Here is an 18,961-nt window from a genome sequence, read left to right on the forward strand (position 1 = left end):
GAAGTGTATTTCAGATGTCTAAAAGGGAGAGGTCAGGGATGCTGCTAAAATTCTACAATGTACAGGGTAGCCTCTCAAAACAAAGAAATATCTAGTCCGGAAAGTCAGGAGTGCTAAAGTTGAAAAATCCTGCTTCAGAGTGACCCAAATTCAGTTCAGTTCAGTTCATTTCAGTCACTCAGTTGTGTCCAACTTTTTGTGACCCCATGGACTGCAGTATGCCAGGCTTCCCTGTCGATCACCAGCTGCCAGAGCCTACTCAAACTCATGTCCGTCGAGTTGGTGATGCCATCCAACCATCTCATCCTCTGTCGTCCCCTTCTCTTTCTGCCTTCAGTCTTTCCCAGCAGCAGGGTCTTTTCCAACGAGTCATTTCTTCGCATCAGGTGGCTAAAGTATTAGAGTTTCAGCTTCAGCATCAGTCCTTCCAGTGAATATTCAGGACTGATTTCCTTTAGGATGGACTTGTTGAATCTTCTTGCAGTCCAGGGGTCTCTCAAGAGTCTTCTTCAACACCACAGTTCAAAAGCATCAATACATCAGTGCTTAGCTTTCTTTGTAGTCCAATTCTCACTCCATACATGACTACTGGAAAAACCGTAGCTTTGACTAGACAGCCCTTGTTGGCTTTGTTGGCAAAGTAATGTCTCTGCTTTTTGATATGCTGTCTAGGTTGGTCATAGCTTTTCTTCCAAGAAGCAAGCGTCTTTTAATTTCATGGCTTCAGTCACCATCTGCAGTGATTGTGGAGCCCCCCCCCCAAAAAAATGTCTGTCACTGTTTCCATTGTTTCCCCATCTATTTGCTATGAAGTGATGGGACTGGATGCCAGGATCTTAGTTTTCTGAATGTTGAGTTTTAAGCCAACTTTTTCACTCTCCTGTTTCATTTTCATCAAGAGGCTCTTTAGTTCTTCGTTTTCTGCCATAAGGGTGGTGTCATCTGCATATCTGAGGTTATTGATATTTCTCCCAGCAATCTTGATTTCAGCTTGTGCTTCATCCAGCCTAGCATTTCATGTGATGTACTCTGTATACAAGTTAAACAAACAGGGTGACAGTATATAGCCTTGAAGTACTCCTTTCCTGCCGCGGCCAGCACAAGCAAGAGTCGCACCTGCACAGGGAGAGAACGGAGCGTCCCCGCTAAGAAAAATAAGAGAGAGACAAAAGATGGGGTTGAGAGGATCAGACCAAAATGGCTGATGCCTTCCTTTATTGTGCTGCAGTATATATAGGATAAAGTACGTGACTTCTGACATTCACAAGATTGTATATTAATCTCCAGATACAGTCACAAGACCCTTACCATTGTGTACAGATCACAAATAGATAATCTATCTTCTATCAATAAGCTAATCTATCTTCTATGAAATGTTGCAAGACCGAGACGTCCCGGAGCCTTAAGGGTAGTAAATTCTTCAGGGGGGCGGGACAGGGAGCTTAGGGACTGCCTAAGGCTCTGCATAACGCCGAGCAGCTCCCAAGATTTAACCCTTCACGGGCAGTCCCCCGCACTTTCCCAATTTTGAACCAGTCTGTTGTTCCATGTCCAGTTCTATTGTTGCTTCTTGACTTGCATACAGTTTTCTCAGGAGGAAGGTCAGGTGGTCTGGTATTGCCATCTCTGTCAGAATTCCAGTTTACTGTGATCCACACAGTCAAAGGCTTTGGCATAGTCAATAAATCAGAAGTAGATGTTATTCTGGAACTCTCTTGCTTTTTTGATGATCCAACAGATGTTGGCAATTTGATCTCTGGTTTCTCTGCCTTTTCTAATCTAGCTTGAACATCTGGAAGTTCATGGTTCATGTACTGTTGAAGCCTGGCTTGTGGAATTTTGAGCATTACTTTCCTAGTGTGTGAGATGAGAGCAATTGTGCAGTAGTTTGAGCATTCTTTGGTATTGCCTTTCTTTGGGATTGGAATGAAAACTGACCTTTTTCAGTCCTGTGGCCACTGCTGAGTTTTCCAGATTTTTTGCTGGCATATTGAGTGCAGCACTTTCACAGCATCATCTTTTAGGATTTGAAATAGCTCACCTGGAATTCCATCATGTCCACGAGCTTTGTTCGTAGTGATGCTTCCTAAGGCCCACTTGACTTCACATTCCAGAATGCCTGGCTCTAGGTTGGTGATGACACCTTGTGATTATCTTGGTCATGAATATCTTTTTTGTACAGTTCTTCTGTGTATTCTTGCCACCTCTTCTTAATATCTTCTGCTTCTGTTAGGTCTCAAACTAGTTTGAGTGACCCAAACTAGTTAATTAAAAGAAATGTAATTTTTAAACAAAAGTTGAAAGAAAGATTTATTCAATTGGCCTAACACAGATTCAATGATACTATTTGTAGAATGCTCTGATCACCAACTTTATTATTAGATTTTAAATGATACACCAATATTTGCTTATATGTGATCCAGGATTAAATGTTTCACAACACTCTTTAGAAACACAAAGTTATAACTCTAAGATCGTTCCTTGAATCTCTAGAAATTGGAATGGTATCTTACTACCATAATATTGAATAATTTATGTGCCTATGTATATCTTTATGTATGAAGAAGCAACTTTATCCTGAAGTGAGTTCTGAGAATTGGCAGCCAGCTGCTTAAGTGAATCAGATCATTTAAAATTCTTGAGTTTCTTAATTTAAAACAGATTCAGTAGAACTCACTGAAATTTTTATACAGCTGATGATTCAATAATATAGATGATCGTAAAGATAGTTTGTAACAAAAGGATATGTGAAATTGATGGGTCCTAGGCTCTGAGCCCTAGGCCCACTGGGGATACAAATTACCTACAGCTTCGCTAAGTCATTTAGTTTTCCTGGCTTCAGTTCTCTGAACTCTAAGAGTACTGGCCTACAGGACTTGTAGTGTTTTCTACGCTTCAAATTCTATGAGTCTAACTTATGGATTAATTTTTACGGTGAATAAATTTTAAATCTCCTTTGGATTATTTTAGGATTATTTTTATGCCTTATCAATAGCACGTGAGGGGAATTATAAAATTGCTCAATTTTCTAATGGCTTGGTTTATATTTGGTTTACATGAGTAAATGATTCATAACCCAGATGTCTAACCAGTATTGTCACACAGAGTAACAGTTTCTACAAAATCATCATCTAATTGTATTAATATTATGGAATACATGAGCATGACTCTCCTAATATCTTCATGAGACACTTTATTTATGGGTTCATTTGCTATTTCAAAGAACTTTGTTCATATCTTCTGTATGGCAGGTCATCACAATCTGTATTTATTAAATTAGAAAAACATACTTGGTATTTCATGGTTACAATAGGCTATTGCCACAAGCCTTAGGAGACAATTGGCTACAGTAATACAAAGGAATAAACTTTTATACTGGAGTGAGTAGCTTATCCCTTCTCCAGCGGATCTTCCCGACCCAGGAATTGAAACAGGGTCTCCTGCATTGCAGGCGGATTCTTTACCAGTCGAGCTACCAGAGAATCCCATGTGGAAAGATAATGCTCATTAATTCTTCAACATATTAACAAATTCTCATTTTTTTCTAGGTATTTAACTTTAACAATAATTTACAAAGCTTCCCCCTGCTAGTCAAATCATGTAAATGCACCTGTAAAATGTTTCCCATTGTTTTGGGACAGCTCATAAAGTTACTATCACATTCCCTCAAATATTTGAAACAAAAATACGTTTTGACTAGCTAATTACTGTCTATATTTATCAATCACACTTTTCTGGGAATATCTGAAGATAGGGATATTCTGTATGTGCCCATGTGTGTGGGGGTATGTGTGTGTGTTTGTTATCTTTATCACTGAAAAATTAGGGAGATTTCACAGCAGACAAAGGTCAGAAGATCTCTGGCTTAACTTATCACCATACTTTGTTTCTTATATATAACTTTTTTAAAAATTAAAATCCTTCCAATGGATTTATAACTAGAAAATATGTAAAATCTCTTGTTTCTTGTTTAAGAAGACATCCCTTACAAAGACATCCTAAAAATGTTGTGGATTATCCTCAAAAATTTGCATTGCTTCTCTTCTATACTCTAGCTCACTGACTTAAAAAGCTCAGTATCTCTATTGTATTTTTCAAACCAGGCTAAACTGGCTCACTACCTTATAAATTTAAATCCTTTACAAATTGGCCATGGGTTTTTTGGTCGATTAAAGTGATTCGGAATTAAATCATGTCATTTAATCTCACTTCATTGTACTACAACCACAGAATATATGAATTCTCATGCATGTATGGCCTGCATACAGCTCTCAGTGTTTAAGTTGTATAGTGAATTAGAGGCCTGTTTTTGAAGTAATCCAGTTTCGGTAATAAGTCACTTTTGTGTAGACTCCAGGTTTGTTCCTTTGACCACAGTTATCTCCCCAGCTCACAATTCCAATGAGATACCAGGTATCTTTAAGGTCCTTTCCAACTAAAGGTCCCCCAGAATCACCCTGGAAAGAAAAAAAGAGAAAGAAGATGAATTAAAGATGAAACTCATTACTTAAGATATTTTGATGAACCACATATTTTATTACTAGAAAGTATATTTATAGACTACCAATTGTAGGATAATTCATTGAAACATGGGTTTCAGTAATTATAAAAGCCGAAAAGTTCAATTTCCACACTTAAAAATTATTTTTCAGTTTTATAGATGTATAATTCATGAATAAAATCATATATATTTAAAGTGTACATTGTGATAATTTGACGTATATACTTTGCGAAATGATTACCATGATCAGGTTAATTAACACATCCATCACCTCACATAGTTACTTGGCGTGTATGTGTGCATGTGTGCCTGTGTGTGTGTGTGTGTGTGTGTGGGTGGGTGGGTGGTGAGAATGCTTAAGGTCTACTCTTAGCAGATTTCAAGTATACAACACAGAAAGTCAAGCTGTGATTTTTTTTCTATTCCAAGTAGGGTGCCTGGGCTTCATCTTATCAGCTAAACCAAACCCCTCCCCATGCACCCTAGTAGCCATCCTTGTATTCCTGCTTCCATTGTGCCTGAGTCCCTTCCTTGATGATTTCCCCAACTTTTTTATGACTAGAACTGCCTAGAGCTGCCTTATTATGCACTGCACAGTCACAAGGCAGGAGTCTTACCTGTTCCCTCCAATGCAGTGAAAGCTCTCTATTTTATGACCCCCACTCTATCCAGAGACTTACCACTAATCTCACCGTTCGCCTAGATTCCCATGTCCCCCGTGTTCCCGTCCCCTCCCTTCACTTGTCTGTCATAGCATGAACCTCTCTCTGGAATCCCTGAATGCTGGCTGCCCCTCTCCACACTCTTGGCGACTGGGGCTAGCTGTGTACCAGATTCTGCTCTAGCCCAGCCCACGTGCTGCACAACTCCCTGCTGGTTTTCTGACAGAGGTTGTCTATGCTGTGTAATCTGTGGGACTCGGCAGGGTTTTCTGCCACCTGATGGCAATACAGTTCCCATCATTTCACCATATGGAATCACCTCCTTGGAGTTTTCAAGAACCCCGCATGTTCTTGTAAACACTTATCAAGCAAGTGCCTACAGGATGAAACACGTTACAAATGCATTTGTCCGAAAATATACATGCAGGACAGATGCTGGACAAGAGGAGGGCCCTGGAAAGGAGACTAGATACAACTTGACCTAATCCACCTCACCATTTACTGCTTCTCACTTCTCATCCTCCTTAGGCTGAGACCCAACAAATTACTTGCAGTTGCCTCAAATATGAATTGTAATTTCACACCTTCATAATAAGGCTATGCTTAATCTCTTTTCTATAATATTCTCTGCTTATTCTATAACTGGCTAAATGTTCTTTATCTTTCAGGCCTCATTGAAGTATTATCTCATATTTGTTCCAAACATGTTCCCTTCAAGCTAAAAATGTTTATTCTCCACATCTGCAACTAACATTGTATTGTAAATCAACTATACTTTAAATAAAAAATTGTTCTCCATTATATGACATTACATCATAGTTTATTGTTCATGATTATTTCCTTTTTAGATATTAGCTCTTTAAGGAAAGAGACTCTGCTTTATGAAACTGAATTTCTGGTATTAAAATTAAATTTTATTGGTTAGTTTGATAACATCAAGGAAGCTTTTTGGTTATTTTGTTTTGCTTAATAAAACATTAAAATGTTGTGTTTGAAATTAGTATTTATAAATTTTTGCATGGACATATCTCTGTATTTTACTAATATAAAGAGCACAGAATATTTTTGAGCCAGATAAAAATATTTTTGAGTTAATGACATCAAAATAATCTCTTTTCACCTACCCTGCAGGCATCATATATTCCTTCCAGATATCCAGCACACATCATTCCAAATTTTATATCACTGCCATACACATGTGGCTGCTTGCACACATCATCACTTATGATTTTCAGTCTGGCTTCTCGAAGATCATTTTGGGATTCCCCTTAAGGAAAAGCAAAGTAATTTTAGTGTTTACAACCAGGATTCTTAGCTAGAATGAAGTGCAGACCTTTTTATTTCAAACTAAAGTTGTCAATCCTAAAGGAAATCAATCCTGAATATTCATTGGAAGGACTGATGTGGAAGCTGAAACTCCAATACTTTGGCCACCTGATTAGACTCATTAGAAAGGACCCTGAGGCTGGGAAAGATAGAAGGCTAGAGGAGAAGGGGATGACAGAGGATGAGATGGTTGAATGGCATCACCAATTCAATGGTCAAGAGTTTGAACAAGCTCTGGGAGATGGTGAAAGACAGGGAAGCCTGGCACGTTGCAGTCCATGGGTTCACAAAGAGTTGGACATGACAGAGTGACTGAACAACAAAAATTGTCAAACAAGATGAAGGTAATGTAAACAATTCTTAAGGAAATAAGTTCTATTTATTCTCTGGCAAATGTAAATGAAAATTGTCCTTATCTCATTTTTAAATACCTATACTAGCAAAGAAAACATTTTGTTTCTTTTTTCTGGAAAACCTTTGTACCTTTACTTAAAAACAATCAGTTTGTATATTTAGGAAGGTATTTATTTTTTAAAATAAGTTTTTATTTGTAGATTGTTTCCAGAAACTTTGTAGGCCTAGACAGTTTTGGCTTGATAAAATAACTATATATCTTTATTTTATCCTTTATATTTTATGGGGAACTCTCACACACATAATGACACACAAAGGCAATGATTTCATTATGTATTGTAATTTTGGAACCCCAGGTCATAAACTAGAGCCTGAGTTATAGAAACCGATACTAATGCAGAAGACAACTATTTATGACAGAAACCAATAATATCACAAGTGTTCAGGGGTTCTTTGTATCAGCCACATGCTGGTTGGGAAACTGACCCTGCAGTAGACAAAATTCTACTATGATCCCCAAGATTCCTATCTGATCTCTTTTCCCCTAGGTCTAAGTGGGATTTGTGAATATTATGGATGTGATATTCTCATGATTAGGTTATATTCTGGGACACAGGTGAGGGGATATTGAAGATTAATTAAGATGTAGTCAGCCTGACATTGAGTTCATCAAAAGGGAAATTATTCAAGGTGGGCCTGATCTAATCAGATAAGCCCTTTTGAAAGGGGTTTAGGCCTTCTGCTGAAGCTCCAATACTTTGGCCACCTGATGTGAAGAACTGACTCACTGGAAAAGGCCCTGATGCTGAGAAAGATTGAAGGCAGGAGGAGAAGGGGATGACAGAGGATGAGATGGTTGGATGGCATCACGAACTCAATGGACCTGAGTTTGAGCAAGCTCCGTGAGTTGGTGATGGATAGGGAAGCCTGGAGTGCTGCAGTCCAAGGGATCATAAAAAGTTGGACAGGACTGAGTGACTGAAATGAACTGAACTAGGCTTTCCCTGAGTTCAGAGACTTTCTCTCAATGGTGTTGGAGAAGCAAGCTTCCATAAACTCTGTAGGTGCAAGAAACTAAATTCCATCAACAACCAGTGAGCTTGGAAAAGAGTCATAGACGAAACCTCAACCCCAGCCAATACTTTGATTACTAATTTGTGAGACGTTGAGAGGAGATGCCAGCTATGCTATGTCTGAATTTCTGACCCATAGAAACTGTGAAATAATAAATGCATTTTCTTTCAAGTTGTTAAATTTGTGGCAATTTGTTGCACAGCAATAGAAAACTAATAATGGACACTAATTTCCGTAAAATGTCAATTCAGGAATTTTCAGGACAGGTATTTGCTAAAATGTTTAAAAATGCTTAAGATATTCTGTTCTTTGAGTACACCTAGAGTAATTTTTTTGGCTACTACATTATCAATTAAAAATAATTCATGCCCAGTGCTGGGAAAGGTAAGATGAAACGCATATTGTAGATAACAGTGTAAATTCATAACTTTTAAATAAAACTCATTGGCAAGGAGTTATAAAGAGTTTAGCCTACAAATCCTGTACATCCCTCAACTATTTCTCAACTATTGTGAGAATGCTTAATGACATTTCCCAGAAAGTATTGCTCTTTTTTCAAGGAATCAGTTTTTAAATTCAATTTTCTCCATTTTTTCATTTTGATTATGTTCATTGCCACTCTTGCTTATATTATTTCCTTTTCGTGTTTATTTTAGGTTTATTTTCTCTTCTTTTATAGTGTCTTAAAAGGAGAGCTTTCTTATTTTATAAATACATGCATTTTGCTATGTTTCCCTCTGTACTGTTTTAGCTGCATCCTTCATTCATTTCATTCTATTAATACTTATAATTATCTTCAAGATTTCCTCTTTTATCTATGGATTATTTAGAAGTGTGTTGTTTAATTTTTAAGCATTTAGAGATTTTCCTATTATCAGTCTGTTACTGGTTTTTAGTTTGATTGCATTATCATCAGAGAGCATACTATATATGATTTCCATTCTTTTAAGTTTGTCGGAGACTGTTTTATAGAACTAGATATAGTCTATCTTGGCGAATGTTCCATTGGTGCTTTAAAAAAGTAGGTATCTTGTTGCTAATTATAGTGTTCTACATAAATTAGATTCTATTGCTATTCAAAAACTATTATGGCACATGTATATCTATGCCAACCTTAGACTCCAGGTCAGAAATTATTTCTTTCCATCAAGGCAAAGGGAATCTGAGATGCTCCTCTCATCAAATAAAGAATGCAACTCATCTTAGGAGAAGATCCATTAGATAGAGAGAAGACATTGTTGTGAGGCTTATAGCTCCCTGGGCTTATTAAGCTATGGGTAATAATTTCTGTGATTGGAAATATAACATTAAAGAGACCACATGGAACATCCGGAGAAAAATCTAAAGACCATCAAGCCCATCATCAACCACATTAGTGAAAGGTATTCCTGGTTCCTTAGTGAAGAACGAGAATTAATGATTTATTCTTTAGAGTTTATTGTATATCAATAAATTGTATAGAGCTCTGTGAATGAATTTTGTCTTTCTCAAAAAGTCCTTTCTTATCTTCTCAAGCCTAGAGTCAAAGAAACCCTGTCGCTGTTGTTATATGCATGCGCCTGGACCAGATTTTAGAATCCAGAGTGTGTCTGAGTCTGTTTTGAAAACCTTAAAACATGAAGCCAATTTTATTTCTTAGGAGATTGTTAGTATATCAAGTTAAATCATTTTAGAGAGGTCAGTGGAAATCATCAGAGATGATTTGTCTCTATACAGTATTCTTACCCCACTCACTCTTAATTAGCTTCTTTAGGTTTGATGCAGATTTTGCTGCATTTGGAGATTATAGCTGAGCAAAGGAAACATGTTTGAGGTGGCTGAGAAAAGTGAAACTAAGTGATGGAGCAAACTAAAGGGAAAGGGAGGTGAAAAAGAGAGGAGGCTCACAGAGGTGAGGCTCAAAGTGAAGGAGTCAGAGTGAAGGCGGGCATGAGTATTTTAGCGTATCTAATGTATATCTGGCATTGCATAGGCAATGGGACATAGAGATAGACTTTAGTGTTTCTGAGGGAACCTTTTTTCCCTTTATATCTTCCTTGAAGCCTTTCCTGTTGGAGCTCTTTCCCTCATTACATGTGATTCTGACCAGGCGGCCAATCACATATCTACTTTTCTTTCTGTAGGCTTAAGAGTGAGAATTGAGTCAACCAGTCAGTCTGGTACCCCTGGACACAACCTGGGCCAAAAGAGACCTTTTCAGGGATTAACATAGATTCTGGCAAAGAGAGACACGTGTTCTTCCCTGGCATCAGCTAGGTGAAGATGTACACGCTGAGCTGCTGTTGGCCACTCTCACCACTATGTGGCGCTAGAATCCCTTGTAATGAAGGTGACCTGGGGAACCAGAACCAACCCAAGGAAAAACTCAGAGCCTGATGACATCACACAAATTCCTGAATCCACATGTATCTGAAGTCAGACTCATCTCACCTCTTAATTCCAAATTACAAGGGCCAAATTTGCCATATTATTATTATTTTTTACTTAGTTAATTTGGGTTGAGTTTCTGTCACTTGCAAAACAAAAGCCCTAATCCAAACTGTGTGGAAAAGTCTGATAGGATATTACTAATGGACATTAAATAACACTGTCATAAATAGAGCTTAGAGCTCCGTGATTCGTTTTTGGATACCCACCACCATAAAAAAGTGCTCCAAATCCTGTGATATAGACAGTTGAATTTGGTTGGAAGGATGCAGAGGCTTCTGGCAAACAAATTCGACGGATGTCATCAGTAAAGGTGACTCTGGGAGAGAACTGCACAACAGCAATGTCGTACTCTCTTGCTGGGGAGCGGTACCTCTCATGGACAATAATTCTTTTGATGTTTCTTTTCATTAATGGAGGGTTGATTTTTGTTCCAAAGCTAACAGTCCACTGACGTGGGTTTGCTTTACTGGAAAAGTTTAGATATTAACAGAATATATGAACTGCATTACAATAATTGCATGTAGGCTGATAAAAAAGAAAATTCCACCCTAATACACTTGGATTCAATGATAACTTTCTTTGACCATATAGTCTACTGCTACTATTTTGAAAGATAAAATATATACAAAGAGCATCTTTGAGCTGGAATCCAGTACAGAATTATTGAATTTTAGAACTGTAAAGCCTATAAAATGTTGTTCATTCATTTCTTCAGTAAATATTTATTGATCATCTACATGTTGAACCTTATTTGAAATGCCAGGAATAAAGTGGTGAACAAGTCAGAAAAGCCCCTGCTGGTGGGTACATCTGATTCCAGGGAAGGAAAAAGAGCAAAATGAATTAATAGATCAATAACTTAGAGTAGCGATAAGGACTATAAATAAGGCAGTGGACTAGGGTACAAGGGGGTAGTTAGATAAGTCACTTTTGAGAACATGGCACTTGGGTTGAGACATGGTTGATGAGCAGTCAGCTATGGGAAGATGGGATGATAACCTTTCAGGCAAATATCCCAAGAACAGACTGGCTGCAGTTCAGGACACAAAGGAAGAATGGTGGGAAATGAGGTTTGGCAAGGTAGGCAGAGGCCAGATTTTAGAGTGTTTTGTAGGTCAATCAAAAGATGCTTGATCCTTGGAAGAAAAGCTATGATGAACATAGACAGCATATTAAAAGGCAGAGACATCACTTTGTCAACAAAGGTCCAGATAATCAAAGCTATGGTTTTTCCAATAGTCATGTATGGATGTGAGAGTTGGACTATAGAAAAGGTTGAGTGTGGAAGAATTGATGCTTTAAAATTGTGGTACTGGAGAAGACTCTTGAGAGTCCCCTGGATTGCAAGAAGATCAAAGTAAATGAAATCAACCCTAAATATTCATTGGAAGGACTGATGCTGAAGCTGAAGCTCCAAGATATTGGCTACCTGATGCAAACAGACGACTCACTGGAAAAGACCTTATTGCTGGGAAAGATTGAGGGTAGGGAGAGAATGGGGAAACAGAGGGTGAGATGGTTGTATGGCATCACTGACTCAATGGACATGAGTTTGAGTAAACTCTGGGAGATAGCTAAGGACAGGGGAGCCTGGCATGCTGCAGTCTATGGGGTTGCAAAGAGTAGAACATAGCAACTGAACAACAACAAATAGGTCTTGAATAAAATGCTTAGATTTTATTCAAATAATATGGGAATTCACTGGATGATTTTAATGAGAGTAATGTACTCTCATTTACATTAAAAAATCACAACGGTTCTTTCCAGAGATTAGACTGTTAGAAGGCAAGAGTGGGTTAGGCTGTATATTGTCACCCTGCTTATTTAACTTATATGCAGAGTGCATCATGTGAAATGCCAGGCTGGATGAAGCACAAGCTGGAATCAAGATTGCTGGGAGAAATATCAATAACCTCAGATATGCAGATGACACCACCCATATGGCAGAAAGTGAAGAAGAACTAAAGAGCCTCTTGATGAAAATGAAAGAGGAGAGTGAAAAAGCTGGCTTAAAACAACATTCAGAAAACTAAGATCATGGCATCCGGTCCCATCACTTCATGGCAAATAGATGGGGAAACAATGGAAACAGTGAAAGACCTTATTTTCTTGGGTTCCAAAATCACTGTAGATGGTGAGTGCAGCCATGAATTTAAAAGACACTTGCTCCTTGGAAGAGAAACTATGACCAACCTAGAGAGCAACAAAGGTCCATCTAGTCAAGGGTATGGTGTTTCCAGTAGTCAAGTATGGATGTGAGAGTTGGACTATAAAGAAAGCTGAGTGCTGAAGACTTGGTGCTTTTGAACTGTGGTGTTGGAGGAGACTCTTGAGAGTCCTTTGGACTGCAAGGAGATCAAACCAGTCCATCCTAAAGGAAATCAGTCCTGAATATTAATTGGAAGGACTGATATTGAAGCTGAAGCTCCAATACTTTGGCCACCTGATGCAAAGAATTGACTCCTTAGAAAAGATCCTGCGTGATGCTGGGAAAGATTGAAGGAGGAGAAGGGGGTGACAGAGGATGAGATGGTTGGATGGCATCACCGACTTGATGGACATGAGTTTGAGCAAGCTCCAGGAGCTGGTGATGGACAGGAAAGCCTGGAATGCTACAGTCCATGGGGTCTCAAAGAGTCAGATATGACTGAGAGTCTCTGAACTGACTAATATTCCTTAACTAATTAACTGAACTATTAATAACATCATTGAAGAGGAATAGGCAAAGATACAGATGCTGTGCATATAGATATTTGTTTATCAACCTAATTATTTTTTTAAAAAACGATTGAATTATATTTGATGTGTAATATTTTGGGCTTGCCTGGTAGCTCAGACAATAAAGAATCCTCCTGCAATGTGGGAAACCTGGGTTCGATCCCTGGGTTGGGAAGATCCCCTGGAGGAGGGTATGGTAATTCCCAGTATTCTTGTCTGGAGAATCCCCATGGACAGAGGAACTTGGCGGGCTGTAGAGAGTCAGACACAACTGAATGACTTTTACTCACTCAAAATGTTTTAGCTATGCATCGAATGATTCAGCTTATATATATTCCTTTTTTCAGATTCTTTTACACTGTAAGTTATTACAAGTCATTGAATATAGCTCTTTGTGCTATACAGTAGGTCTTTGTTGTTTATCTATTTTATATATGGTAGTGAGTATCTATTAATACCAAAGTCTTAATTTATCCCTCCCCACTTTTCCTCTTTGATAACTGTAGGTTTGTTTTCTATGTCTGTGAGTCTGCCTCTGTTTTGTAAATAAGTTCATTTGTATCTTTTTAAAGATTTCACATATAAGTGATATCATATGATATTTGTCTTTCTCTGGCTTACTTTACTTAGTGTGATAATCTCTAGGTCCATCTATGTTGCTGCAAATGGCATTATTTCATTCTTTTTTATGGCTGAATACTAGTCCACTGTACATATATACTACATCTTCTTTATCCACTCATCTGTTGATAGACATTTAGGTTGCTTCCATGTCTTGGCTACTGTAAGTAGTGCTGCAATGAACATTGGGGTGCATGTATCTTTTAGAATTAAGAGTTTTCTCTGGATATATGCCCAGGAGTGGGATTGCTAGATCATGTGGCAACACAATTTTTAGTTTTTTTAAAGGAACTTCCATAGTGTTTTTCATATTGGCTGTACCAATTTACATTTTCACCACCAGTGTTATATCCAAACATTCTCTAGCCATAATTTCTTTATTTAAAACCCTAAGGACCTGATTAGCATATACTAGGATAGTGACTACTCCCTCTAGGAACTTTCCAAATAACTTCAAGTACAAAGACGTGAAAGATGCTTTTCTTATTTTACCTCAGCCTTACTCGGGGATGTTGATTATTACTCAGAACACAATAAAACTCAGATGGTTTTTTAAGTAGTAGTAACATCAATCACTTACTTCTTAAAGCAGTGCGCTGCAGTAACAAGCCAAGTATTACTAATCAAGGTGGCCCCACACTGATGTATGTTTTTATGCTGAAGAGAAGCTTGCCAAGGCCAGGCAGCCTTGCCCGCGATCTCTCCAGACATTATTCTGTTGCTTACTAATGGAACAACTCGTTTCCCACAACCTGAAAGAGATGCGATCGTTAAATTATAAGAAATGTCTCTATAACTCTTGATACAGAGAAATTAGAAGAGGGCTGCAGTGCAGTGTTTGCATCTGCCATTATATAAACAAGTACAATATGAATATCCACCTTCTCATTGATGCTTTGCTCACTCCCTCTATTTATAGAATGGATATACATTGTCCACTGAAGCTACTTAAGTCTGAGAAGTATTGACACACCACAAAGTGTATGTCTTGAGGACTTGCAGTGTCAATTATCCAGATGTTCTGGGAGCTCCTACTAAGATGATTCTTTCCTGGTTTTAGGTGATCCCACCATGTTATTTTGACATAAAAGTCCTCACCAGAAGAACTGATCAGAGAGGTAATTGCCAATTCCTTGGAATTCCTTCTCTCATACATTTTTCTGAGTGACTAGTTCCTCAAGTGGCATGGTTAATGCATCATGACCAGTCTCTTATTCTTTAGGATGGAGGATTCTGTGTTTCCAGGTAAATATCACATTCGCTATAGGTGGGGATAAATAAGTACTCTATTCTGTGTGTCAGATCAGAGATTAGTTTGCTGCTTAGGATTCCCGCTAAGAATGAAGCCTGTTTAAAGCATGCTGCTAATAAAGAAAATATGGTAGGTTCAACTTTTATTCCAAAAAATTCGGTGTAAAAGAGGAAATTCACTGTACTGGTACTGATGACACTCCTGCTGTGGCCAGTTGTTTAGAAATCCCCATCACTGCCATCTCTAGTTTGCTGCTGCTACTGCTAAGTCGCTTCAGTCGTGTCCGACTCTATGCGACCCCATAGAGGGCAGCCCACCAGGCTCCTCCGTCCCTGGGATTCTCCAGGCAAGAACACTGGAGTGGGTTGCCATTTCCTTCTCCAACGCATGAAAGTGAAAAATGAAAGTGAAGTCGCTCAGTTGTGTCCGGCTCTTAGTGACCCCATGGACTGCAGCCTACCAGACTCCTCTGTCCATGAGATTTTCCAGGCAAGAGTACTGGAGTGGGGTGCCATACTGTTTTTCTCACCTGGAGGACTGCAACAGCTTCCCTGATCATCTCCTTACCTCCAGTGTTGCTCCTCCAATCCATTCTCCACCCTGAAACCCGAGTGGCCTTTCTGATTTATCTAAAACCCTTGAGTGACTTTTAATTCCAGACAAAGTTGAAATGTTTTAGCATGATTCTGGTCCTTGATGACTATTAATCATTAATTAATAATACCCCTTTCTCATGTCCCCAATCCCCAACCCTATATTCCAGCCACACTGACATTTTTCATTTACAAGAAGTGATCATGCTCTTGCTTTTCTAGAGACATTTTTACATACTATTCTCCTTGCCCAAGACATTCATCCCACTTGTCGCTTGATTTGTGGTCCTTCCTTTCTCCTGTCTCAAGGATCACTTTCAGACCCCATAAGACCAAGTCAGGTAGCTGACTCTGTGATTGACTTTCACTGCACTATCTCTGTCATAGCATTTATCACACTGTTTTAACATTTCCTGATTGATTTATGTCTTCCTCTAAATTCAAACCCTTAATTTTAGAGGAGGAATCATGTCTTAGTGACACTTGTATTCACTTTCTGGCACTTGGTAGATTTTAAAAAGATATTTATTGAATGAATGTTGTATAGTATATTTGCAAGACAGATGAATATGAATGAACACCTTTGCTCAAAGTCATCGCCACTTTAAAAAAATTCTTTCAAAATTTAGGCCACAGTGATATGAAGCAAATAATGATATGAAGTGAGTGAGTGGAGCTGCTGTCAACCATGAAGACAAGTATGATCAGTAAATTGTATAGACAATCACAAGTAAAGGAGTCTATCTCTTTTCCATTTATCACTTTCTCATTATTTTACTTCTCAGTAGAAAGCATAATTAGTAGCGTTTAAAAATTATCAAGGCAAGTCCATTTATTCCAAATCAGAAATATAAAATTTCTTCAAATTGCTCCTAGATTTCCACCATGTAAAATATTTTTGTTGAAGATGACAAAAAAGGTTGGTTTTAGAGTTAGAAAAAAAGTATTTTCATTTTTTACACAATTGTTATTCTCTCCAAAAGAAAATGTGGAACATGAGTGGGAAATTATGAGCTAATATTTGAAGATATTATGCTTTCTGAGATGGAAATGGAACTTGTGTTTATAAACTAACTAGACTTACATGCTTGGACAGTTAGCTTCCCTGTTGATGAGCTCATTGCTGAAAAACAAGATAGAACAAAGAATGATAATTTGATATTCTCCTAGTTGGACTCAATGACCAGAAATCAGAGAATACTCATCATATATGGAGTCCAGAAATTTGAGTATATGGGTGAGTCAGGAAAACAGCTGATATAACAGGATATATGTATGGTTTTGGTAAAGATTTATAGGCAATCTCTAGGCTTCCCTGGTGGTTCAGATGGTAAAGAATTCTGCACTGTGGGAGATCTGGGTTCAGTCCCTGGGTTGGGAAGATCCCCTGGAGGAGGGCATGGCAACCCACTCCAGTATTCTTGCCTGGAGAATCCCCACGGACAGAGGAGCCTGGTGGGCTACAGTTCATGGGGTCACAAAGAGTCGGACATGACTGAGTGACTAAGCACTGCACATATAGTAAATGATTAAGGCTCAAATATGGATAATCAAAACCCACAAATCATTTGTAGTAATACAGAACAGTGGCTTTCCAATGGCTTAGGATAAATCTTTGGATTTTACTTAAGGATATAGAGAAAGTGGGGAAAGAGGGAACAACTAATGGAGTCTTTAGGTGCAAACTCAGCCTCAACTAGAACAAGTCTGCTTTTCTCTCTTCTGTTTAAGATTTCACGTAAGCCTTTCTTTGGTGCAAGGGTTTAAGAATGAAAAAAAAAAAAAAAACTTTGAAAATTACCACAGAAAGTATATTTAAAATACTTCTAAAACACAGTTCTTAAATTACCAAAATGTTCCCCTCCCCGAGGAATAAACTACTATATATTGTTATCATACATCTGCTGGATACTGGTAGAGGCTAATTATTGGACAGAATCTAAGATAAAATTCTGTCATTTCCAACAAAGTTGGTAACCTGATAAAGGAAATACAAACATAAGTTGATGAATGGTTGCATGAAAAGTGGGATAGTTTTCAAAATAAAAGCGCTTAATAGGTAGAATGAGGATGGATGGTTTTACTTATTTCTACCAGTCCTATGTGTCTCAGACTCATATTCTCTACATTTAACTTCCCATTATGCACAGTAAGAATGTTTCTTTCCACTTACCTTCTATAAATTTCACTTGGGAAACTAATGATGATGAACTATACAAAGTGGAAGCTCTTGAGAATATCCAATAAACTCGTAAAAGGCATGACTAAATCATTATATAGTGAAGAATCAGTTGCTCAGTACAGATCCTCAGTCTTTATTTACAGAAGAAACTCGATTTTTGGTCAAATGTAGTTTTAAGGTAGTAAATTTGTTTTACGTTTTAAAACTATAGGCATACTTTGGAGATATTGTGGGTTCAGTTCGAGACCACGGCAATAAGCAAATATCACAATAAAGCAAGTCAAAATTTTTTGTTTCCCAGTGCATTTAAAAGTTTATGTTTACACCATTCTGTAGTCCATTAAGTGTGCATTATGTCTTAAAAAACAATATACATACCTTAATTAAAAAGTACTTTACTGCTAAAGCATGCTAACTGTCATCTGACAACACAGGATTGCCACAAACCTTCAATTTGTAAAAAAAAAACACAACATCTGTGAAGTGCAATAAAGTGAAGTGAAATAAAATGAGGTATTTGAATATGCCCCATGTTAGTAATGCATTACAATGGTATAAATTTAGAATTCTTGAGTTAGAGCTTCTTCTGCTTAGTTTGAGCAAGATGCAACTCAGCTCTTTCCAGGAATGAGACCAGGGTACATGTAATAGTTGGGAGTTTCATTGGATTTTTGAGGAAAGCATTTTAGACAGAATGATTATACCTGAAGGTAAACTGCCCATATACAAGTGACTGACTATTGCAAATTACCAATTTTGACAAAATGGTTTTACTTTCTACGTTTAGGAGTGAAAACAAACATTAACACCTTAGTTTTGAACATGACCCTCTAACACGCTTCTGAGTTGACAGTAATCGTATTCAGGGCTGTACACACTACAAGTAACATGATAAGGACTGGCCACATCAACAGCACATGGGTGATGAGCAGCTCTTCCACAGCCATGGCATTTGCAATTCAAAGGAGTCAATATTAATTTTGTTCTGACATCACATCACAGGAAGGGTGCACACCGCACAGTTATTTGTCAAACCAAAACACAGATTCTTGCCAGATTATGGATAAATCTAGGACTGCAAGGTTATTTCTAGACTTTGTCTAGAATTTCTGCAATTTTCCATTCATTTGAAATCCCCCAAATTAAGTATTGCTGGAGAGCAGTTTTTTTGTCTACAAGGATTGCCTTGAGGATTCTAATCAGTTTTCTACCAAGTGAGCCTTTCCTAAGTGCTAGTAAATGCTGCTT

At 37.9% G+C, this 18,961-nt stretch overlaps 1 protein-coding gene across 3 annotated transcripts in view; it reads right to left on the reverse strand.

Moving 5' to 3' along the window:
• The window catches only part of LOC102186672 (transmembrane protease serine 11A), a 57,072-nt gene continuing 40,466 nt past the window's right edge, over positions 2,356-18,961 (reverse strand). For 2 of the 3 annotated variants that reach the window (XM_018049511.1, XM_018049509.1), the window contains exons 6-10: positions 16,616-16,654; positions 14,267-14,438; positions 10,554-10,813; positions 6,288-6,430; positions 2,356-4,457 (exon numbers count right to left, since the gene is read on the reverse strand). In XM_018049511.1, the coding sequence (XP_017905000.1) occupies positions 4,296-4,457; positions 6,288-6,430; positions 10,554-10,813; positions 14,267-14,438; positions 16,616-16,654 (776 nt within the window). In that variant the 3' untranslated portion in view covers positions 2,356-4,295. The remainder of the gene's footprint in view (positions 4,458-6,287; positions 6,431-10,553; positions 10,814-14,266; positions 14,439-16,615; positions 16,655-18,961) is intronic. The other variant, XM_018049510.1, reaches the window with a different exon arrangement.

Source organism: Capra hircus, chromosome 6 (genome assembly GCF_001704415.2).
Source record: "Capra hircus breed San Clemente chromosome 6, ASM170441v1, whole genome shotgun sequence".
In the NCBI taxonomy this organism is placed as follows: domain Eukaryota; kingdom Metazoa; phylum Chordata; class Mammalia; order Artiodactyla; family Bovidae; genus Capra; species Capra hircus.